Source organism: Choloepus didactylus, chromosome 6 (genome assembly GCF_015220235.1).
Source record: "Choloepus didactylus isolate mChoDid1 chromosome 6, mChoDid1.pri, whole genome shotgun sequence".
In the NCBI taxonomy this organism is placed as follows: Eukaryota; Metazoa; Chordata; class Mammalia; order Pilosa; family Megalonychidae; genus Choloepus; species Choloepus didactylus.
The window spans coordinates 145276964-145302016 of record NC_051312.1 but is presented as its reverse complement, the minus strand read 5'-3'; the positions used below and the strand labels follow the sequence as shown (position 1 = coordinate 145302016).

The 25053-nt window shown below is 37.9% G+C and overlaps 1 protein-coding gene across 2 annotated transcripts; it reads right to left on the bottom strand.

The window, feature by feature from the left end:
* Positions 1–573: 573 nt before the first annotated feature.
* Positions 574–25053, bottom strand: STT3A (STT3 oligosaccharyltransferase complex catalytic subunit A). 2 transcript variants are annotated; one of them, XM_037841890.1, is made up of 18 exons: positions 24959–25053; positions 22788–22914; positions 21952–22012; positions 18893–19014; positions 18348–18493; positions 17057–17147; positions 15871–15977; positions 15026–15190; positions 13624–13804; positions 12683–12838; positions 11486–11577; positions 10650–10805; positions 10243–10431; positions 9257–9373; positions 9036–9138; positions 3893–4081; positions 3032–3147; positions 574–2396 (listed from the first exon to the last, which is right to left on the bottom strand). In XM_037841890.1, the coding sequence occupies exons 2-18, from the start codon at positions 22873–22875 to the stop codon at positions 2358–2360; spliced, it is 2118 nt and encodes a 705-aa protein (XP_037697818.1). In that variant the 5' UTR covers positions 22876–22914; positions 24959–25053; the 3' UTR covers positions 574–2357. The 2 variants fall into 2 exon arrangements, with proteins under 2 accessions (XP_037697818.1, XP_037697817.1); XM_037841889.1 differs by lacking the exon at positions 24959–25053 and adding an exon at positions 24653–24671.

Sequence of the window (25053 nt, the reverse complement as noted above, 5' to 3'; positions counted from 1 at the left end):
CTGTGTATATGGTAACAGAATAAGAATTTTTAAAAATCTATGGAACTACTCTACACAGTGAACCCTAAGTCAAACCATGGACTACAGTTAATAGTACATTTATAAAAATGTGCTTTCATCAAGCAAAACAAATGTTCCACACCAATGCAAGGTGGTGGTGGGATGGTGTATGGGAATCCTGTATTTTATGCATGATTGTTCTATAAACCCACAACTTCTTTAATAAAGAAAAAATAAATTAAAAGTTTAGCACAAATGAAGGACAGTTTGGGTATGAATTAGTGACAAATACAAAAAAAGAATGAAAAAGCAAAGCAATTATTAAAAAACAAATTAGGCAGGAAAGGAAAAGTATTAAAAGTATACTACATGGCCTAGTTGTGAATAGTCATAAGGTAGAAACTTAATACTGAGCTAACCTAAATTATGATATAACTACCATAAAACTTTAGGAAAATGGTAAGAACATGTGTGTCCAAGAGTGAAAGACAGTGAAAAACAGTTAAAGCTTCAATTTCCACTCCAGAAAGTTAACAGATGATGTCTAAAATTGAAAAACCAAGAAGCAGCAAAACAAAGCACAATATTTAATGATATGGAAATAAATAATGTGAGAATCAGCAGAGTTGAAAGTCATGGATTCTGTGGTTGCTTTTTAGATGTGATTTTTTTACACTAAGTGCATTATAACAATGAAAATAAAGAGCAAATTTTCTGAGAAAGATAGCTCCATGTAGCCTTGAAAGTGACAAAATCATAACAGCAACAGCTATAGTGACAAGTTAAAAGGTTATCTTATTTATACTATAGAGAAAAGATCAGTAAATCTTTAACTGACATTACTTGTCTTTGTAAATAAAACCCAGAGTAACAACTTCTACTAGGAAGGAATTCTATATATAAATCAAATAATGTATTTACATATAGTAAATCAAATCTTTTATCAAATCTAAATCTCAGTCACAGTTAAAAGCACTTGGTATGTAATTAATTTGGAAGGCTAAGGTATCCTGCGTATACACTATACCTGAGACTACAAAAGCACCATTCTGACTTATATCTAAAAGGCATGTAATTCCTCCTGTTCTCTTAAACATTTTTTAATGACCTGGGATTTATATACATCAGTGATATGTGTCTTATGTTATAAAATACAATGTGCTCCTGTACTAATGAACATAAGGCAGGCTGTACTAACATTAAACATTCTTGGGAACACTATGCTTTGAATTACATTTTTTAATATTTTCTCTTTTCCCTTCTTGCAGTCAGGCTAGCAGTACTCTCTAGATACCACAAATAGCAATTCTTCCCCCTTCTAAATTGTAGCTTACTTGGCAAAGGCTTCAAAACCAAATAACTGAGCTTGTTAAGTGGTATACAATAACAACAAATAATCTGAGATTGAAGGAAAAAGCAGCTCACCATTGAATAATTGTAATACTTTTAGTGCACAGTTGTGGATAAGTTGAGAGTAAAAGCTGAATTTCAAATGGATGTATATGATTACACTTAAGCTGATTCAAAAACACCTACCAACCACCAAGTTCTATACTTAATGTTGAAGAAACAAGTTTTTTCCTCTCCGTTGTAATTGTAAACAGATTTCATTGTTCACTTTGAGCCTTCCAAGCTGCTGATTTAGTCACACTTGGTTTATTCCTGACCACCCCCTCCGAACAACAAGACGGCTATAGTCCCAGAGGGTATCTAAGCGATCAGGCCCAGCCAGCCACCTTCTGTCCCTTATAAACTCAAAAGAGCCTCTAAGGATAACAGACATTGAGAACAGAGACATGATGGCAACAAAGTTGCCTTTCCTGCCAAGAAATGGTACTCCCTTGGTCTTACGAACATTTATTCATTTCACAAAACTTGACTGAGCACCCAATATGTGCAAGGCATTGTGCTAAGTGCTGCAATGCAGAAAGGCTGAAAAAAACTGTAGTTGCAGGATCTGAGCTAGTAGTCGATAGCTGTTCTGATTTAAGAGAGAATGACAGAATGCCTCTACCAGGTTCATTTAGGGAGCTGAGAGCTGCTGCTATCTGTCCTTCTATCAGCAGAGCATAAACTTGCCTTCAACAACGTAAGTCAAAACAAATAAGGCACATTAAAAAAAAAAAAAAATGACCCCCTTTAATTGAACAAAGTAAAGCCATGACATTTCATTTGGTAACCTATTCAGAATTATAAAAATCATTCCATTTGGCCCAGCCCATACTGCCCAGGGCAAAACTTTCAGATAACTCTAATCCCATCATGTTCTGTTCTTATAAACTGCATATAAAAAAATGTCTTCAGCATCCTAAACAGGACGTGCTCAGTGCGAAGCATATCAGAGCTGGATGTAACATTTATGTCCTTGACAGGCCTCGATTATCCAGGTCCTTTACCTGCAACATAAAGATGTCAGTTTAATGTGTATAATTAAAGCAACTTTAGTGAGCTCTCTACTGAATGGGTTCACCCAGACGGGAAGAGATTGTGTTGGATTCTGCTGCCCGGTTTGGCACTAGTTAAAGCCGAGCTAACTCCCTGCTTATCCATTTGGAGTATCTCTGTGAGGAGCAGCATAAATTATCTCCCTCCAAAGAGACAGACAGTCCTCCATCTTTTCTTATGTAAAAGATATAACATACTCCTATTTGACTCTTGATGGCATAAATTCTTCAGTGGGAGAGAAGAATATGGAGTTTAAATACAGAAACACACAAGCTTTTTCTTTTTTTTCCCCTAAGCCTGGTTATCACTGAAACAGATCAAGTCAAGCCCTAACTGGAAAAATATCACAGCAATCATTGCCAAAACAACAGCAGTGCTGTCATTATTTTATTTTAGTAAATTATAAGAAAATTATTTTTACTAAAATAAAATAATGAGAGTCTGAGTGAACTGCAAGCTACTTTTCCAGGCATTAAGTATCTTTAGCCATATCCCCGTTTAAGGAACATGTGGCCTATTTGTTAAGCACTAGAACCAATCTGCAAACATGAGAGATGCTTTCTGAGACTATGTAGCATCTACTCACCTTGTATATCCTAACCAACCAATGTTCTGTAGTATATGCCTCCTCCAAGACATCAAGCTCAAAGTCTTTATTCCCAATCTCAGCATTTCGGACACGGTCAAAGCCTGGTGGACGCTCTAGAAAGGCACAAAAAGAAGACACTTCTTTACATAGTACTGATTTCCTAAGGAGATGGTAAAGCAAGTGGATTGTTATTCCTCAGTCAGCAGTTTGGTTGAAGAGAATAAGACACGCAGAAAACGATTCAGGTAGTAAGGGCAAATAGTTCTCTCCAAGAAGAGGCTTGGTAGAGCCCATGTTGTTTATCTCTTATAAGAGTCCCTCTGCTCCTGAGGATTGTCATCCAGAGGCCTGTGACATACTAGTAACCCTTCCGTGGATCAGAGAAGAATCTGTCAGATAACTGAGGTCAAAGGCCTGCATCCACTTTTAAAATGCTTCTAGTACAAAACCAAGTCAGAAGGAAAGGTTTAATCTGATTAAATTACTCTCAAGATATTTCTCTGAGGAAATGAAAAGTCCTTTGTTTCATTCGATCTTCCTCCTTCATTCCTTCACCCACTACAATGCCCTTTACTGACAGGCAATAAAAAGTAGAATCTGAAATCAGACCACCTGAGTTTGAATTCTGACCTTGCCACTTGTTTTGTGACTTTAGACAGTTACCTAAACTGTTTTTACCTCTATTTCCTCACGTATAAAATGGGAATAATATTATCTACCTTTTGGATTGTTGTGATGATTAAATGAACTAACAGATGTAAAGCAGTCAGAGCAGTGCTCAGCAAATGGGAAACACTACACAAGTGTTAGCTATCACTATTATTACTTTCATTGTTAATGCTATTAGGAGTCACTCACTGGCTTCTGTGTAGACTTGGCCAAAGCGATAGTAACACATCTTGTACATGAGGCAGTTGAGCAGCACTGGAGAACCCTCACGGTCCACACGGAACTCTCCGGTTGGAGTGTAGTAGTCATGTTCCTTGATATGTTTGCCTGTGTCTGTGCTCCCTCCAATACGGACCATCCACAGAAACTTGTTGATATCTACAAAGAACAAAAAAGAAACTTCTGCATCACAAAGGTTGGTGGAGCTAAATCACCTAATAAAAAGATGACTATTTCTAAAAAAATTCCCCCCAATATTTTTCGAATGGGGAATGGTACCATTTAACTCTAACTTGTAAAACCAGGAAAGAAAAGGGACTATGTCTCCAGTCCCTCAAATATAAAACATTTCCAATAGATTATTATAATCCTGAAGCCTGTGCTTTTGGTCCAGACTTAAGCCACAAGTGAAATTAGTCCTAAGTATTAGCTGGAGCTGAGCTGTCAAATATAGTAGCTTCTAGCCACATGTGGCTCCTGAACACTTGAAATAGGGCTATTCCAAATTAAGATGTGCTGTAAATATAATATGCACACTGGATTTTTAAACTTTAGTCCAAGAAAAGAAAAAAGTGGGCAAAATATCAATAATTTTTAAAAATATCACTCACATGTAAATAATGTTTTGGGGTATATTCAGTTTAAAAAAATGATTTAAAAATTGCCTCCAATGAATCACAGGCTTTGGGGAAATCAGTTGCTATGCATTTCACTGGATGGTTAATATAAAAAGTATTGTTGGCCATTCAAAAAGATTCCAACTTTGCTACTTCAAAAGGTTCCAGGGGATATTACAGTGTTTAAGAACACAAAATCTAAATACAAACTGCCTGGGTTTAAATTATGGCCCTGCCAATTCTAGCTGGGTGACCTTGGGGCAAGTTATTTAAGCTCTCTGTGCTTCACTTACCTCATCTGTCAAATTAGAAAAATAAAGAGTATCTACAACAATAGAGCTGCTATGGCATTATATGAGTGAAAGCATGTAAAGCGTTTAATGTATTGACTGTCGCACAGTAAGCATTCAATAAATAATATGATTATCCTCATATAGTGTCAGCATTCTTACCTTCATCTTACAGATGGAAAAATGAGGCACAGAGATTAAATGACTTGCCCAGTTCACAGAAACAGGACCAAAAACAAACCCCTAGGGCATCAACTCAGCTGTCATATAGCACTGGTATTTAGCTTCCTGGCAGGTCTGACACAAAAATCTAGCAAGTTTTAAGAATGGAGTGAAAAGTAAAAGAAATTGCAGCCCACAGCTCAAAGTAAAAAGTAAAAAGTAAAAGAAAGGACAGCCCACAGCTCAAAGATGATTTTGTCTAAAAAAAAGAAATTAAAGAAGGGCAGTATTGTAACAGACAGAGAATCTGGACAATGAACAGATTTAAATATTTAATTGTTTATTTGAGTAAACATTTAACAGAAAATGAGTAAAATTAAATAAACATGACTTGTAAAAGGGCAAAATCTTGTTCATGACACTAACATCCAAAGGAAGTTTAAATTAAGACCATTCAAGAAACATAGTGAGATATAACCATGAAGCAGTGAGATTCCTTAAAAACACAATAGAATTTTTATACTCAAATGCCCATTTAACCCACTTAGAAAATGTAATTTTTGGAACTTGTATCACTTAGCCTAAAAATGCTCAAAATTTTTTAGAATTCCTGATTTGGAATTGCCTTCAGAACCCATGTTTTTTTTTAACAGACTTAGGAAAGGCACATCTTTATTCTTTTAAATAGATTAAAATTTTTGAAATAGTCAGAAGTGATCTATAGTCAAGAATGATGACTAGAGAGAATTAGGGGAGAGGATGAGCAATCAAGGCATTACATAAAATGGTGCAACCACTGTAGAAATCAGTGTAGAAATTTGGTGGCTCCTCAGAAAGTTGAACATAGAATTACCCATGACCTGCAATCCCACTTCTTGGTATATACCCAAAGAATTGAAAGCAGGGACTCAATCAGATACTGTACACCAATATTCATAGCAGCATTATGCACAACAAACAAATGGTAGAAGCAATCCAAGTGTCCATCAATAGGTGAGTAGATAAAATGTGGTAGATACACACAATGGAATATTACTCAGCTGTAAAAACGAAAGCAGTTCTGATACCTGCTAAAACACTACAGCATGGATAAAACCTTAAAGACATCATATTGAGTTAAACTAGCCAGAAACAGAAAACAAAATATTGTATGCTCTTGGGAATCTATTTGCAATAACTATTAAAGTTGAACATATGCATTCCCTCTAACCTAGCAATTCCCCTCCTGAGTATAAATGCTCACCAAACCACATGTATCAGATGACTGTATGGTATGTGAATATACCTTACTAAAACTGCTTTATAAAAAAGAAAGAAAGAAATTAAATCTAACATAAGTTTACAAAGGTAAAACAAAACAAAACAAAATATATACAAAGATGTTCATAATAGGGTTATTCATAATAGGACCAAACTGGAAACAGCACAAATATTCACCAACACTAAAATGGATACACTTTATGAACAAATTACAACTACACACAACATCAATGAATCTCACAAACACAATACTAACCAAAAAAGCCAGAAATGAGAATTCATATTGTACTACTCCATTTTTATAATGTTCAAAAACAGGCAAAACTTCAGTGTATACATATGTCAAACTCATCAAAACATACATGTTATCTTCTTGACCAAAAGGGGGATGTGAAATGATACGAAATGGAGCGTCAGTGGCTGAGAGATTTCAAATGGAGTTGAGAGGTCATTCTGGTGGATATTCTTACGCACTATATAGGATAGTACTTTTTAGATTTTAATATATTGGAATAGCTAGAAGTAAATACCTGAAACTACCAAACTCCAGCCCAGTAGCCTTGACTCTTAAAGACAACCATGTAACAATGTAACTTACAGTGAGTGACAGTGTGATTGTGAAAACCCTGTGGATCGCACTCCCTTTATCCAGTGTACAGATGGATGAATAGAACAATGGGGACAAAAAACCTAAATGAAAAATAGGGTGGGATGGTGGGGGGGAGGGTGATCCGGGGGTTTTTTGTTTTTTGTTTTTCAATTTTTTTTAATTTTTTGACTTTTATTTTTTATTCTGATTCTGATTCTTTCTGGTGTAAGGAAAATGTTCAAAAATAGATTGGGGTGATGAATGTACAACTATAAGATGGTACGGTGAACAGCTGATTGTACACCATGGATGACTGTATGGTATGTGAATATTTCTCTATAAAACTGAATTTTAAAAATATACATATATATACATGTTAAATATGTACAGTATATTGTATGTCAATTATGCTTCAACAGATCTGTCAAAAAACAAATGGCATTAGAAACCAAAAGTGGTCACCCTTGGGAGACCAAAGTAGATACTGCAAGTGATCGGAGGAGGAATTCTAGGACACTCATAATGTTCTGTTTATAGATCTGGGTGCTGGATACATGGGTGTGTTGCTTTTGTGAAAATTCACCAAGCTTTGCATGTATAATATCTGCATTTTTTTATGTGTTACACTTCAATATGCGTTTACTTTAAAAATCTGTATAATCAAGACCTCTTGACCTTAGCACTATTTCTTTTCAAGATAAGTTACTTTGTCAGGTCTTTCACATGCTGATTGCCTTAATTTCACAAAAAATTATATGTTCCAAATAATGACACTCATTTTTCTGCCAACATTAAACACATATTTCTCTTCACCTCAGCAAGCTATAAAAGACTGATTACTAAGAGTAATTAACAGTGGTTAGTTCTAAGATCTCAGGGGACTGTCTCTACCACATATATGTGTACATTAATACATTAAAAATATATGTACATGCAAACATGTATGTACATATATATTCCCAAATATGCACACATATACAAAATACAAAACACATTTCTGTAGTATTTTGGATATATGAATATTATCATAGAGAAAATCTATAAATAATTACACACCCAAATAGTGCTGCTGCAACTGTCTGTGAAAGTTTGTGTATGCTGACATGTCCCTGCTATGATCATTCTTCCTCTGCTTGGACAAGACACACATGAAAACCAGTCTTATTACTTTATGCTTACACTTTATACGTACTATCTGAGTGGACTTGTCAAGACCGTCTACGTTAGAAGCCAAAGATAGTCTAAAATATTACATCTTTAAGAAGCAGCCATATATTCAAAGAAAATTAAGATGGAAATATCAGGTAATTATTAACTGCAGGAAAACAAAATTATTCCATGTAAGAAATATAACCACGGTTTACTGGTTGCCTCAACAGAACAATATTTACATAGTCAGGATTTTGAAACTTTTATCTGGATTTAACCAAAAGTTATAAATTACACTGAGTAAGAAGATTGAAAGAGGGATGGGGGGAGTTACATAAAAAGCTAAATTACTCATCTATTATAAGAATTTGATAGAGTGGATCTAAACTGATCACTCAATGAATAGGAGGCTTGTATTATTTAGAAATATAAACATAAGTATTAGAAGAAACAGCAGAAGGACTAATTGCCTTTGGGGACTGATTCTAAGAGGACTTAGAGTTAATGTTACGGGACTACCACTTTCTATTCTAAACATTCAGAATTATTTAACTTCTTAGAGTATAAACAGGTATTACTTTAATTTTTAAAAGTTTTTTTTTTAAGACAGAGAACTATATTTGGATGATTATTCTAAAATATCTTTTTGCCAACAATCATAGGGAACATGGTAACATATACCTGTTGATAAATACACACACAGATGATTGTATGGCTTAAGCACTAAAAAAGTGTTTATTTTTAAATTCATTTTCACAAGCTTTATGTTTTTTGTTTGTTTTATGGTTGTGGAACTTCTCCTACTTCTTTAGACAGTTATAGCATGCCCTACCTATGTGCAAAGAATTTATATTTACTTTCTAGGATTGAAAAAAAAAAACCACAAAACCCTGAGATTAATGAGTTTCATTTTGCTAATACTTAGAAACTTCCCAACTAAGAAATTATCTTGATAAGACGTTAGTTATAAGGCCAGAAAAACAGGACATTCATCTAGTTTTCTTGAATCCAAGCCCTCTAGCAAGAAATATAATCAGGTACATTACCATCAGAGGAATACCCGGTAAGGCCTCCAAAAATGACTAGCACATAGCTTACATCAAGCTCCCTCATGATCTCATAGGCTTTTTCTTCAGTGGATGCCATTGCCTAGAGAAATAAATGCAAGTTTCTCAGAGGAAAATCCCAGGACATTTGATCCCCCTCATAGAAGAATGTTCCCAGTACACCTTGTGCAACAAACACTCAAAGAATCCCTCCACCTTACCTGCCCGACTCGAGAAATATGGGTATTATTCCATGTGTTATTATCCACTAAAATTGTCCGATTCGCCATAGCTGTAATCTGGTAGCCATAATCCCACCAGGACATGACCTTCGCATCCTGAAAGAAGAATGGGAAATAGAAGTAGTAGGCTTCTCACTGCCTCCAAAAAGCAAATGCAAGAGGAGAGGAAGGGTATCTTTGATTTGAGAGAAAGTGAGACGGCCAAGGAATCAGCTTCTTCAGAGTAATGCATACCTAATCGAAAGATAAATCTTGGCACCTGATCCTACAGGAAATCTCAGCACAAATTACACAATCCAACGTTCCCAATACTTTGATCCAAGCTCACTTTATACAAACAAGCATGATGGGGTGGGAGGTGTAGGGGCATTATTTCCAAATAACTTGTCATTAGGTAGATTAACAAATGACCTTTTAACAATATCACAAAAATCAGTTATTCAAATCATGGAATATGACGGGCAAGGATTGATATTCTTCAAGTTTTGACTCCTAAAGAATCTGTACTATTCTCAACAGCTACTGCAAAGGGAAGCAACTCACTTTGGATTCTCAAAAGGTATGAACTAAAATTTTTAAAGTAGTTATCATTAAACAATCAGTTTATGGAAGATTTATATCTTTTTTTCTATTTTCTGATTTTTCTAAAATGAACATGTATTATTTACATGTAACTCTTTTCTTCTCCTTTTAATAAGAGCTTTTATAATTGGGATGATCTACTGTATGATAAAATCACATCCTGTCACTACACGTGTGCAAGCAGACTCTAAATGATTATCGGTAAGGGACAGAAGAAATCCCCAAATGGAATGGAGGTTGGCTATAGGACTTTCTTTCAAGACCAAGGTCCTATAGTTCTAATTTGTCCAAGCTTTCCAACCATCTTAAAGCTACAGGATGCACTATAACATCAAAAGTCTCATCCTTCCCTCCCTCCCTCAACCCCCTTCCCCTATCTTCACCTCTGGAGTATTGTGACGAAGCCAATAGTACGCTTCTCGGAAGTCATCAAAAATGATCCTACTGCCATCCCCACCCCGGGCAGACAGCACAATGGAGGGAGAAGAGTAGGCTTCACTGGTGACCCAGGTTGAATGAAAAGTGTAGGTGATGAGAAAGAAAGCCATGACCAAGATCATCCCACTTGCCACCTAAAAAAGGAAGAATTGTATGATAAACTTACACTAGATTCATACAACACAGGACAGTCAACAATACACATGAGAGGAATCAAAATAAGTCATGAGCTAAATGAGTCCATTCGGACCATTTATGACAGCTCTCTACTCCCTCACCTCCCTCCCACCAAAATACACTCATACACACACAAAGTCTCCCAAGTCTGTTTTTAGCATTGCTTAATTCTCACTTCATTCTTAATAGGGTAAGTAGAATCCTGTTGCTTCTTGTTCTTCTTGTCTGGACGACTTATGTCTAGATTCTTCATGTATGTGGACAGCACCTGGGAGACGCCAATGCCAGAAAGAATGCACATAACAGGCGCCAGCACTAACATGAGACGCACCTAAAAGACAAAGGAAGCATGATCGCATTCTAATCCATGTTTTACAAATTATAGATTTCAACCTATTAGCAGATCCATGATATAAATTCAGGACTTTTCAACCAACATGATTTTTCAATGAAAAAGAACAAAATAGAAGGGAAAATACTTGATACATCTACAGAAGTAAAAGTATATGTATCGTCAATTTTGTTTTAGTTCTATCTATGTATATATTATATGTGTCCAGAATATGATATAAAATTTATTTTTTAATTGTGATTTGGGATCAAAAAAGTTTGAGAAACACTGTTTCACTAGGAATATATGAAATTCTTCCTCCCTTTTAACAATCGCACACTGAGTAATCCTCCCAGACCTTAAGAAAAACAGTATCTTTTCCCTTTTTAAGACACACAGAAAACCAAGGAAAGTACAGAATCACGTTCAACAAGTAGACATGTCTGTCTAATAGGATATGACTCCAAGAAAGTTGGACCGCACAACTAGAATGTATGTGTGCTTCACACAGTCCTGGAAGGACCAACAATAGCTGGTAGCTTTGGAAATCTGCCCCTCAAATGCTCTAAAGAGAAGCATCTGCACAATGGTCAGTACGTTCTGAATCCTGCTAGGCAGGAAAAAAAGGCACCTCTGGGTAAAGAATGGAAAGATTTGCTTGGACTGGAAGCATTCCTCACCATCACAGCTGAAAAGTACATGCTGGTCACGCCATACATGATGATGAAAATCCGGGCATCAGACAGGTTGCTAAAGCAATAATAAAGGCCAACTACAAAAGAGGGAAGGAGAAGTAAGCAGTTGAGCCCTGTAAGTAGAAACCTACAAGGGAAAGTATCTTCATTCTATGACTGAATGATTCCACACATTTAACCCAGCAATTCCACTTCCAGGAATTTATCCTGAAAAAACAATCATAAATATGTGCCAAGATTTAGATACCAAGATGTTTACTATAGCAAAATAATAAAAAAAAAAAATTAGAAGCAACTTAAATGTCCAAACAACAAGAAGCTGGTTATAGTATACTTATAAAATGCAACAGAATACATCAATTAAAATACTGTTGTATAAGATTATGGGCCATTTGCTTTCTTTATATATCTTTGTTCCTAAAGCAATCAAATGATAGATAAAAAATATTATTACTATAAAATAATGCTAAACAGTAGAGAAATTATGATGATTCTTTAAAACGAAGGAAAGTAATCAGGAAAAGAAATTTTACAATCTTATTTTATTCAATAAATAACTGGATAAATATACATCAAAATGTTAACAGTGGCTACATATGGGTGGTGAGAACTGCAATTTTTACCTTTTCCCTTATTACCTGTCTATATTTTTATAATATACAAATTACTTTCATAATAAGAAAAATAAAGCTTTAACAGTTACTTTGTAAAAGAAAAAATCACTACCATTGCTGAATTCTAAAATATATCTGGATTGGCTAGAAGATAACTTAAAGAGGCTCTACAATCAGCTATGCCTATTCTCCAACTAAAATCATGCCAAGAGGAGAAATAACGGAAGGAGGGCAGAACTCTAGAAATTAAAAAAAATTAAAATGAAAAATAAAAAACAAAAATTAGACTTGAATTTTAACTTATAACACAAATACAACAAAAAACTGAAATTATAACAGAAAATATAACAAAACTGTAAGGCTGTGAACTTGCCAGTATCTACAAGTATTCAACTTCTGACTTCTACACTACTTCAGCTATCAGAAAAGTATGCTTAGCCATCCTTTGTACTGCACAGGGTAAATGGGCAAAAAAACAAACAAACCATAGATGAGAGTAGTTTATGTATTCTGAATCGCATGGAGATTTTTACGAAGAAAGCCACATCAGAACACAAGGCTGACTGACCTGGAAACATGAAGACGAGGAGCTGCAGGTCAAAATAGTAGGAGGACCAGGTTGTGGGCTGATGCTCAGACACAGAGGCAATGATGGGGATGTTGTTCTTCGCATAAGAAGGATCCAGCAGTGAGTAGAAACGCCCCGTCCAGGGGGATATTTTTCCTGTCAGCAAAGGGGCAACAAATATTTCACAAATGCTCCTGAAGCAAGCTAACATCCAATACTCCAGTATTACCTAATCATAATTTGACATTTTAATAAGAGTCTCAGAGCTAAGGTTTTTGTTTAAATGCCACCAATCCTTTGAGAACATCACTCCTTCCTTTCTTTCAAACTTGAGACTACTTTTGCCAGCAGAGCCAGCAGAATAAAGTCTGTAAGTAACACTCAGAGAAAGGATAGAAGGCAGAAATCTAGTCAATCCTAGCCCGACTCTAGAAAGTCAGTCAACAATGTCTCCCAGTGCTACTATGAATGAATGAGTCAATACGCACTTAGACCAAATCAAATTAGCCTCTGAGAAGCAAAAGTGGAGAAAGAAAGAAAATGTGGTATGCCAATCAAACTAAACAGCCAGGTTTTAGTCCATAAGGGATTGGATGAGTGCCACACCAGAGGGTAGGGCAAGCAATATTAATGTTTCTCCCATCCTACCAACAGGAAAGAAAAAAAAGAGGAGAAATATTATCAAAGTGAGATGAGGTCCTTTCACCAACTGCAGTTACTCAGAATCTGCCAAGACAGTCCCTACAATGCTGAAGCCAAATACTGGGCTGACAAGTGGACTGAATGTGAAGAGTTGGAGTTTGTATGCTTGAAATGAAAAGAGAAATAGGAGGATGAGAAAGGATATTTCTGTGGTCAGGAAATATTCCAGCCTTCTGGGAGTTTCTTCAAAGTCTGTACCAAATTCAGACTTAATACTAAATGCTGTGAGCCTTCCCTACCTGTCAGCATGAGGAGAGCTCCCACGGTGAGAAGGACAAAGCCTACCAGGGAGATGACACTCCGGAAAAGGACTTCAAATTGCTGTGGATTCAACTTGCTGCGCAGGTAATCCACAAAGGCGTGGATCTGGCAGAGACCAAAGACCCCAAAGGCTGCCATGTGCTCTGATGAAAGAACAGGCTGTAGATGAAAGCATATGTAAGGAAATAAGGTTGAGAAAAACACATGGGCCCAGCTCAGGCCTGTGTTATCCTGACCTAGTTCAGATCAAAGAGTCAAAGGAGTCTTGAGGCCACCATGGAATCAGGGGAGTACCTAACTCACCTGCCACATTTTCCAAGGAATAGTTGTAGTTCTCTGAAGCACACAACGCACTATGATTATCATATCTCTGGCTTTTGCTCAGGTTATTTCCTTAGTCTGAATTGCAATTTTCCCCTCATTTCCCAAAATTTCCACTCACTGAAATTCTCAACCTTCAAGGTCCAGTGCAAATATCATCTTCTCCTAATCTGCCACACTGGAACCAATCACACCCTATTTTCCACAGAAATTCATATCTCTTCTAGCACAAATTAATCATTATTTGCCTTTACCAACAGTTCTCAAACTCTAGTGGGCACCACAAGCACCTGGTGGTTGGGGAGGGGAAGTTGTTAAAACACGGATGCTGGGCTTCACCCCCAGGATTTCTGATTGAGCACATCAGTGGTGAGGCTCAAGACTGTATCTCTAACAAATTCCCAGATGACAATGATGCTGCTCATCCAGGAACCACATTTTCAGAATCATTAAATTACAGATGATATACCATAGTTGACTGCATGTATTTCTCCCCGCACCCCCCCTCAACAAAACTGTAACTTCCTTAAGGACCAGGACCGTATCTTTACTCTTTTGACATTTCCCAGTTATTAGCAAAGTACATATAGTAGGTGATTAGTAAAGAAAACCTCGGTGAGCTCTGACAAAGGGTTCCACTTTTCTGAGTTTTACATGAGAAATCAAACACAGCATATAATTCTCAGCTATAATAGCCCCATGGGATAATTTTTTTTAAAGTTGGTGCTTTGCTTCCTAAAGGAGGTACGCTCTGGCTTCATTAAGAATTCCATGAGTCACTGCTATTAAATAGGGCTATTAGCATTACTGGAAATAACTTTGATCACTTACATCAACTCAAATGAACCAAAACATCCCTCCCCCTCCCCCAAATCTAAGCCAAAGTAAGCAAAACTTCACTAAGCAAGCATCAACACACTCCTGGGAGCAGACAAATAGTCCAAGATCAGAACTGAAAATGTCTTACTCCCTTCATCAGAAGTTAAGACAAATCAATTGAGTTAGAGATGCTTAGGAAAAGTGGAAGAAGCTGGAAACCTGACTCAGTCTAGGGCTCACCTGGAAACCCACAAAGGAGATCTGCATGGAGAGGATGGTGCCCAGGCAGTACACAGTACAGTAGGCCACGTAGATCCGGTGGGAGAACCGTCCTGTGAGCATCAGCACAAGCACGTGGAGCGGGATCAAGTTTATCAGGAACACATATCCTCCCCAAGAAGAAACCTGACAGGATAGGAAAGAACAGTTCCTGGAGCACTTCTCCACAGACCACCACCATTGGATAGTAACTGTGACCTTTTTTAAGAACATTTCTTAACAATAACCATAAACTTCATTTTTCTAATTGGCTTACAGAGCTTAACTGACTGATTTTTTTTAAACAGGAAAATCAAATTCACACCCACTACTATAACTCAATCCCCTGCCCATATGGCTGCTGATGACAGGATTACATAACAAGGGATACCCAACCCTCAGGATTAGTCTAGTCACAGTCTACTCCAAGGTCACACAGGATTTAAGGACATTTGGGAAAGGTGAATAAGTGGAAGCAGTTGGGGAAGAAATCTGAGTATATACATGAACAGGAAAAATACACTGGAAAAGGGAAAATTAAAGGGGAGCATATCAGAAAAGGAAGTTGGCCAATTAACATGGACCCATAGGAAACATGGTATTTGAAGAACTTTAAAAATTAAAAATATTGCCTCTGTCTTGCAATTATACAATGGATATCCATGATTGCCTAAGATTAGGCTTTATATGGAGACAAGAGACAATAAACACTTCCAATCTCCAGTTCATGAACTCAAAGTCCATAAGCTACTTCCACTTTATATCAACTGATCCCAATAGGCATTCAAGACGAGAGAGACTCCTGAAAGAAAAGAGTGGAAAGTTACCATGTAGAAATAAGCAAGAGCGCACTTGGCCGCCCAATAGATGGAACCGGTCTTTACTGCCTTGATCCACATGTAGTAGGTGAGCAGCATGCAAAAGATGGCAATCCCTGCAGAAAGAACACACCAACAATTCAAGGCAAGGCCAGGCTAGCATAATGGTTAAGAACACTATTCTGGAGCCAGACTGCCTGGATTCCATCTAAGAACTACTACTATTAAATGGAGTAATTTCAGACAAACACTTTAAATCTCTTTCTCTTTGTTTCCTGTTGTGAAGACAAATTTAATTAATGCATATAAAGCACTCAGAACAGTGTCTGGCATAGAGTAAGCCCTCAGTAAGGTATGGCCATTATTATTGTTTTTTCCAGGAACTAAATTCCACCAAAGTACAATTCCTAAGATATCCCAAACTACCATGCACAATCCTGCCTCTGCATCTTAACTCAGACTTGTCCTTACTTCCCGAATGTCCTTCTCCTTAATATGTGCATAATGAAATCTCATCTTCAGGGTCCAGTTAAACCACAACCACTTCCAAAAAGCCTTTCCTGATCCCCAAATCTGAATTAATCTCTCCTTTCCCTACATTTCCAAAGTACTCTATTCATGCTTCTATCATGGCACAGATTACTATCTGCCTGTTATTAGAGTTATTTTTATATGTACATATTTCTCTTCCATAATAGATTATGAGCCAACATAACCTTCTCCATTATCTATCTCTGTATTACCTTAAAAGATAAACCAAAATCATTTTATTCATTATCTAAACCTATAATACTTAATACTATGTTTCCAAACAACATTCAATGAATATGTGGACTTGAAAATAAGCCAATAAAGTCATTACAGTTTTAAGGATAGCCATTCCCCTTATCTAGGAGAATAAAGCAAGTGATTCTAACATTAAAACAATAGTGCCATTCAGCACTAAAAATTAACTCAACTTTTGAGTCCAGAAATGAGCTAAAGGCCTATAACACCAAATAGCTACTTTTCTAGGAGGGCTGACAGGGAAGAATATAAACTTGAGTTCCCTTCTTGCCCATTTCTAATCTCCTCACCCAGATACTATTTTTGCTATTGGTGAGCAACAAATGTGAATCGAGATCCTACTGCACTTAATGAAACTCTGTTGGATAGTGAGGTGAACAGACCCCCAACTACATTTTAAAGGCTTTACCTTCATTGTCATAGGAGCCAGCCACAGACCGGGAGATGTAGCCGGGAACTACGGCAATCATGGCAGCAGCAAGAAGCCCAGCCCCTGCATCCTGTAAGTAAGAAGGGGGCAGGAAGTTAGCACCAACAAACTATGAGAGGGGAAAGCAGAAGATCCACTAGTCCATTCTGTTTACACTGGGCCCAAAAGCAGTCCAATAACTTCCAGGGTAGATGTGAGATGACTAGGAATGCTCACAGCACAAGAAAGCTAAAAACCTCACCACCTATTCCCCATGATGATTTCAAATCTAAAACTGAATGCAAATGTGCTGAGGACAAACAAATCATGTGAGCTGTAAAACATGAGACAATGCTCCAAAACAGGCTGTTTGGCTGTCAGTGTCCCCAGGTATATCAGTGCCTATCCTTAACGATATCTGCACGTCACAGGAACACCAGTCACACCTCTAAAAGCCATGCAAGGACAATCGAAGAAAGAGAACTATTATTATTTGAGCTAAAAAGCCAACAAAAGGTAGGTATAATCTACCTGGACTGTAGAAAGCAGGAGCTTAGGTAATAAAGTTGGAATATCACCAGGCAATCTGTGAGCTCAGGAGAGAGGAGCAACAAAATATAACTCACATTCCAAAAGAGGAAGGACTTGCCTACTGATAAGAGCCAAGCTTGGGACAAGGGCAACAAGGAGAAGGATAATAAGGCTTCCACACTAAATTCAGATTTCCCAAGGCCTCTTACTACTTTATCACCTCTTGGGTATCTCTCTGATACCACAACCACAAACTAAGAATACCAGCCAGGATCAGAAATGCTGAAACCTGGAAAAAGAGAGACAGGATTATGGAGTCCACTACAGAAGCCAAATAGCTTAAGAATTTAAAAATAAGTGTTTAAAAAAAAAAAAATCAACAAACTGCTAATTGCTACTTCCGATGAGAACTAACCCACACTTTGGAAAATTTCCTGTAGACTTTTTCTCCTCTCCTAGATTCTAAGGGCTTCAAAATCTAAACCTCAAATTATGCATTTTAAACTTATTTTTTCTTTATGTAGCAATTTACATTTCATCTTCAAATGTCCTCTAATAAGGACAAACTGTTGCTAATGATAAGACACTACATATTCTAGGGAGAGATGGGAGGGAATCCAACAATTCAGCCCAGCAAAAGCTATCTTTAGCCCCTGGCTTCCTGCCCTTCTTGAGGCTCTCAGTCCCCCACCCTTGAGCATCTATGAGAGAGGTTCAACAACATTCCTCCCCAAGCCTCCTATCACCCCAAATCCTTCACCTTGAGCTCTTTGGTAAGGTGGTACGTGACGATGGTAGTGAAGGAGGAGAAGAGAGGGGCCAGGAACACACAGACATTCCGAATGTCGATGGTGATGTGGAAAAAATGAAGCACATGGTAGATTGCAGCAGAGGTGATCATTAAGCCTGTAACAGGAAGAAGAAATTCCATTAGGTTGTCCTAGGAAGACAAAGAACTTAAGAAAGAAAGACAGGGTGATTCAAGTATCAACCAAGGGACTACATAAGTCTTGACAAAGCACCAGAAATACTAACACAGCAACTGAAGAACGCCTGCAATTTTCTCTCCTAAGGATTCACTCAGATGTCCAGATTGTAGGAAAAACTACCCATGTCCATTTTCCCACATGTGTTCTATACCAAGCGCATGTCTATGTAAGATTCACTTTTAAGAATCTGTAATCAGGATGAAAGTACAAGTGCTGCAAATGAAGCTATTAGAAATAAAAGAAACTTTCCTAGAATATAGACACCTTATTTCTGTTTCAAAAATATATGTATATATATATAACTGGTTCCCCTCACCTGGGTAAATTGTTCCTCCAATGATTCGTCCCAAAGGGTACCAGGCCCGGTCGTCAAACCAGTTATGGAATTTATAAAACCCTTCCTCAGCCAGGAAACGGGTAGTCCGATAATTAAAATACCTATACCAAGAAAGAATAAAACTGTATCTCCTATTCATACTCAAATACTTGTACCAATATGCAGTGAATTTTGCTCCTCGGGTTACATCACTGAGGAACTTATTTTCTGTAAGACCAACTTAAACCATAACTCCAAAAAAAATCAGTTTGGTACCAAAAATTATGCCAGTCATGAAAATCATTTTCCATTACCCTGAGTCTCCTCATCTCTAGCTCCAGACTTGTCTCAACTAAAGCAATGCTTCTCTCATTAGGAACTGCAACTGGAGACTTAACATCACAACAATGCAATCAGGCAGGATTCTTCACCAGGCTGGCAGGTGGTAGGCATTAGAAGCAGACAGAGAATTCAAGCACCCAAAAGACTAGGCAGCAGAGGTGTGTTTACCAATAAATGTTGACCCTTTTCAAGTGACAAGAATATGTAGGAGCACAATTCTGCACCATGTGCAAGACACGTGGCTAACTTCAAGTGATGAACATCTCTAAAGATTCTGGTGTAACACTATACCGAGGATGAAAAATGTTTAAACCACTCCACAGAAGACACTTCTTCATGAATGTTTAAAGTCATAACGAGGTCCACTCACGTTGTTATTTAAAATACTTTTGAACACCACCATAATTAGGGGTAGATCAAAACATATCTGATAAAATGCTTAGAGCTATTCATGAAAAGGCACAGTTCTTTAGGTCCAAGCCATGTAACCCCCTCCTCTTCAATTTCTCATTTAAAAAGGAAAAAAAAAAAAAAAAAAAAAGGAAGGAAGGGAGGGTGGGTGGATGGGAGGAAGGAAGGCAAAAAAATAAAATAAAAGAGCAATAAAAGGGTCTCAAACTAAGGATAGTTTAATTACTAGAGATAATCATGACTAACCATCCTTTCTACCTGCCCCCCAACCTTATTTCTTCCTTGGTCAGTCAAGTTTTGGCAGCCGAAATAAGTAGAAATAGCAGATGGCAGAAATCTCTGTCCTGTTTGTCACTGACAAATGTAATTTTGGTTATTGTCAGAGACAGAAGGGATGAGGGTAGCAGGCAGTCAACATCAGAACTGTGTCCTTTATCTAACAGTAGGAGAAACAGAGTGAGACACAAAAAGCTCAAGTTAGTGAAAATAGGTCCGGACTGGGGTCAAGAGACAGGAGACCTAGTCCCAGATGTCACCAAATCTTGAGCAACTCACTAACACCCTGGGCCTCAGTTTCCTCCTATGCAACATGATATTTTCAATGATACATCAAGAATCTATAATTCTGGGTCTCCCAAATTTTTATTAAGTCTTAACTTTAGGCAACATAGCATGATGATTATGAGACCACTCTCTGGAGTCAGACAAACCTACATTCAAATCTTGACTCCTCCATGTCCTAAATCTTTAACCTTGGATAAGTTAACACAGGCCTCAGACTCATCATTTACAAAAAAGAGGATAACTGTACCTACATTGGGTTATTGCAAGGATTTAGAAATAATCTGTATAACAGTGCTGGGAACAAAATGAATGCTCAGTGTTAGCTATTAACACTACTGAGGGCTTTCACCTCTATCTTTTTTATCTAATAAACAAAATCTTTAATCAATCTCTGGACCTTAAATTTCCCTCAATACCTTAGAACTTAAATTGATAAGCCCAATTCCTTTCATTTAAATTGTTAACAGAAAAAGAAAAAAAAAAATGTCATAGATCTCAGGTTCATGACTTGTGATTTTCTTTTAAGCCTTGAATACACACCAGGCCACTTTCCCTCAATCTATTATCATTAACTCTTTTTTTTTTTTTTTCACTTTTTATTGTAATAACATATATAGAACTCAAAATTTCCCATTTAAACCACTTTCAAGTGTAGAGATCAGTAATATTAATTATTTACAACATTATGCTACCATCACCAATATCTATTACCCAAACTTTTCCATCATAGAAACTCTGCACCCATTAAGCAGGTACTGCCCATATCCTTCTCCCCCTGACCTCTGGTAACCTCTAATCTGCTATCTGTCTTTATATAAGCAAGATCACACAGTATCTGTCATTTTGTGTCTGGCTAATTTCACTCAACTTGATGTCCTCAAGGTTATTCTATGTCATCATATGTATCAGAACCTCATTCCTCTTTACGGCTATGGACAGATCACACTTTTTTATCCATTCATCTGTTGAAAAACACTTACATTGCTTCCACCTTTTGGCTATTGTGAATAATGCTGCTACAAACACTGGCATACAAATATCTGTTCAAGCCCCTTACTTTCAATTCCTTGGGGTGCATACCAAGAATTATCTTCTACTTTCTGAGGAACTGCCAAGCTGATTTTGAAAATGGCTGCACCAATTTACACTGCCACCCACAAAATACAAGGGTTCCAATTTCTCTGTATCCTCACCAATACTTGGTATTCTCTGTTTTTTAATAACAACCATCCTACTGAGTTTAAAGATGGTATCTCACTGTGGTTTTGATTTGCATTTCCCTGATGACCAATAATGTTGAGCATCATTTCATGTGCTTATTGGCCATCTGTATATCTTCTTTGGGAAAATTTCTATTTAAGTCCTTTGCCCATTTTTTAACTGGATTGTGTGTCTTTTTGTTACTGAGTTGTGGCAATTCTTTATACCTCCTGGATTGCGTCATTAACTCTTAATCAAGCTGAGAAGCCAGCCTTCCCTTAGCCTACTCAGATCTTGAGTGACAGGCAGGCCTACCAGCAAAGCCTCTCATAGTTTTATAACTTTGAGAGCCTCACTTGGTCAATTCCAAGAGAAACATTTCAAAAGAAGACAACTGTCTCCTTTGGAAAACTTCAGGGTTTTTCTCCCCTAAATGTGTTGAAAGCATATCCCATCACTGAAAGCTGACTAGAATTTGAATCTTAAACTCACAAACACAAAAGCCTCCCAAAGGAAATACCAGGCCAAATAAATATACTCACGGATCAAACTCATGGATAACACTTTCAAATCTCAGGACAGCAAAGAGACGAGTGGAGAAAGCTGCAAACAACAGAGAATTAATATTTTAATGGTAATGTGCCATGAAAAAGCAATAGTAGACAGACAGTAGTATTACAGAGATAATAGTATTATCCAGTAAGGAGGTCACAGGAAATATAAAATGTTACTAAGCATTTATCCATCCCTTCTCATACAGAGGAAACAAGTTCCCTTTCCCCTGACAATCAATGACATTTACATTTTCCACTTAGGTAGGACATATTTAACTATTAATACAAGGCCAATAACATTGCATTCACCTACTAATACTGTACTCAACTTATATGATCATCTTTACATATGTCTATTCCTCTCCTCCCCACCCCCAACTAACCTTATCTTGGAAGAAACTAAGATGTAAGGCAAACAAGGCTATACTTATGACTCACAAAGACCCAGGAAGTCTAAAATAGAGAATACGTTCTCAAGAGACTTTCAAAAACACTAAAGCAGGCACCTAAGTTGAAGAAACTGTCTTTTAAAATTCAATATCCAAGGGTCCCCAATGCCTCTTTCAGCCTATGAGAAAACCGAATTAGCATAGCATGATTCCCATTCTTTCCCAGATGCTCATTAGCCCTGACTTTTATATTCCTTACACTTCTTTGATTTGCCTTCACAAAATTATACCAACTGAGAGCATGGGAAGGAAAAAAAAAAAAAAGCCTAATACTCTGCTGAAAAGAACAGAACATTTAAAGAAAGCTACTATTGTCAAGTTGAAGATTTTCTCCTTTCTATCCCCAAAGAAAGAGAGGTCCAGGTGCATACTCACATAACACAGCAGCCATTGACAGAATGAGAAGCTTCAGAAGTGTGTCCTGCTTCTCATAGGACAACCGCAAAAATCCCAGCTTAGTCATCTTGACATCAAAATGTGGCAAGAGATGACCCTCAAATAGCTAAAAAGGAAAAGGAAAAGTCAAAACCATAGGATACTTAACAACTTCTAATTTGCCTAATTAACTTTCAAATTTTATGGAAATAATCAGAAAGGAGACATGAGCTAATCCCCAAGGTTTAGCGTGAGTATGATCTACTGGCAAAGAAGAAGGCACAAGTCAGGTCCATGTGTCTAGTCTAAAAAGAAGTGCTCTGAAAATAAACCCCAGAATTCTGTTTCCCAGTCTCTCAAAGCTACCAAGTATATAAACATGGTGTAAAAGGAGTAAAGAGAAAACAGGAATACAACAAAGGAGGTGGGAAAAAGATATGCAAATAGAAAAGACGAGAAACAGAGAAACAAATATTGAAATGGAGAAAGCAAGTATTCAGGAAAAGGCAGGAATATATGAAAGAAAGCAAGGAATGTATAGCAAATTCAATAGTGAAAGTAGAAAGGAAACAGAAATCATGACTGAATCAGCACAATTTCTAGCCCTAAATTTAAGGTTCAACTAACTGGCTACAAGCTTCTTTCTTTTCCAAATCCCAATGGGGTTGTAGGATCAACTAAGGATCATAACTAATAACTAATGCAGTTATAATCACACACTCAAGAAGAGAGACAGATGCACATATACAGATCACAGTACTTTAAATCACAAATACCATTCTGTAACTGTAAGTACTGTTCAGATTTATATCCTCCTCCAATCAGCTGTCAGAAAGCATCTCTAACCGACACTGTGATAGAAGCAATTGATGCCGTGACAGAGACAGCTCACGGTTCCAGCAGAAAAAGCTTGGGGCGAGGGGAGGCAGAAAACTAGAATAAAATAAAACGTTCAGGAAGCAGCCTGTAGTTCTTTCAGCAAGGTAGTCACTTGATGTACAAGAATGATGTACTGTCCTGGGAGGTTAGCTATTTCTGTATAAAACTGTACTGCCTTCTTAAACAAGCTGGTCAAGGGCTGCTAAGCAATAAAAAAAATGTAGAATTGTTCAAGACTGGGCAGAAAAAAAATAGGATCCTGCATCCCTCCTGATATTTACCCCACCTTTTCTGGAGGAAAGGAGGGGAAAAATTACATTGGACTAAGTGGAAGGCAAGAAGAAGCATACATTCACATCTCCAATCCTGAGCATCATTTCCATGACTAACTGTCCCAGAAGAGCAGTTTTACATATGTCATTCATTATAATCCCTAAAGTAAACCTTATCATGCAATCAAGAATAGACACCTAACTCCAAGAAGCCCACAATCCAGCCATATCCCTCAGGTTTGTAGCTGTTTTTTTTTTTTTTTTTTTGGAATGCCTGAAATAGAAAGAAACTTAACACCTCTGTGCTGGTATGAGGCACACACCCAGACGAGTAAGCAGTGGAAAAGAGAACTCTGGGATCTCTACCTGAAAACTGATACAGGAGCTGGTAACGTAAGGCAAGAACTCAAGGGAATTTTCATAGCGTCCTTTCTGGTAATTTTCACACAGTCATAAATCAAATAAGGGCAAAGACACTTTTCTTGAAACACTCAGCACCCACTCTCCTCCTCAACTGTGCCCTGCAAGCTGTGGCATCCTTTGTCACCCCCATAGTTTTAGTACCCAAGATTGCCCCACCCCCATTCTCTTGCCCGATTTTCCACGCCCTCTCATACTTTACTTCCCTTAGCCCTCCACTTCTGCTCTCTCCTGTAGGTCCCACCTCTCTAGCCCTCCTACCCGCACGGTACTGACACTTCTGACACCACTCACCGCGGAAGACCACACCATCTCGGGCCCCTTACCCTCCAGGACTAATCCCAGGATCCGATCTTGCCCATGCCCTCTGGCCTACGCTTCCGCCCCCGGCCCACCACCCACCCCACGCTTCCGCCCCAGACCTTCCCAACCTTCCATGCCGAGATGTCTCAACACTAAGCCCCACGCCCCCTGCCCTGCAAGGCCCTAAACTCTGCTCCCACTCTTCCGAGCCCCACCTCCTGCACTTCATCCCGCCCCACGAACGCTTGAGACTGCACCCGCCGGCAATTCTCAAGTTAGAGCCTACCGCCTCCTCACCTGGCCAGCGTTCCTCCTTAATCCGCTCGGCTCCCTCTGCCATCCGTTCAGCGGCGCAACCAACCCTGGCAGCGGGCGAGACCGCCCCCGGGGCC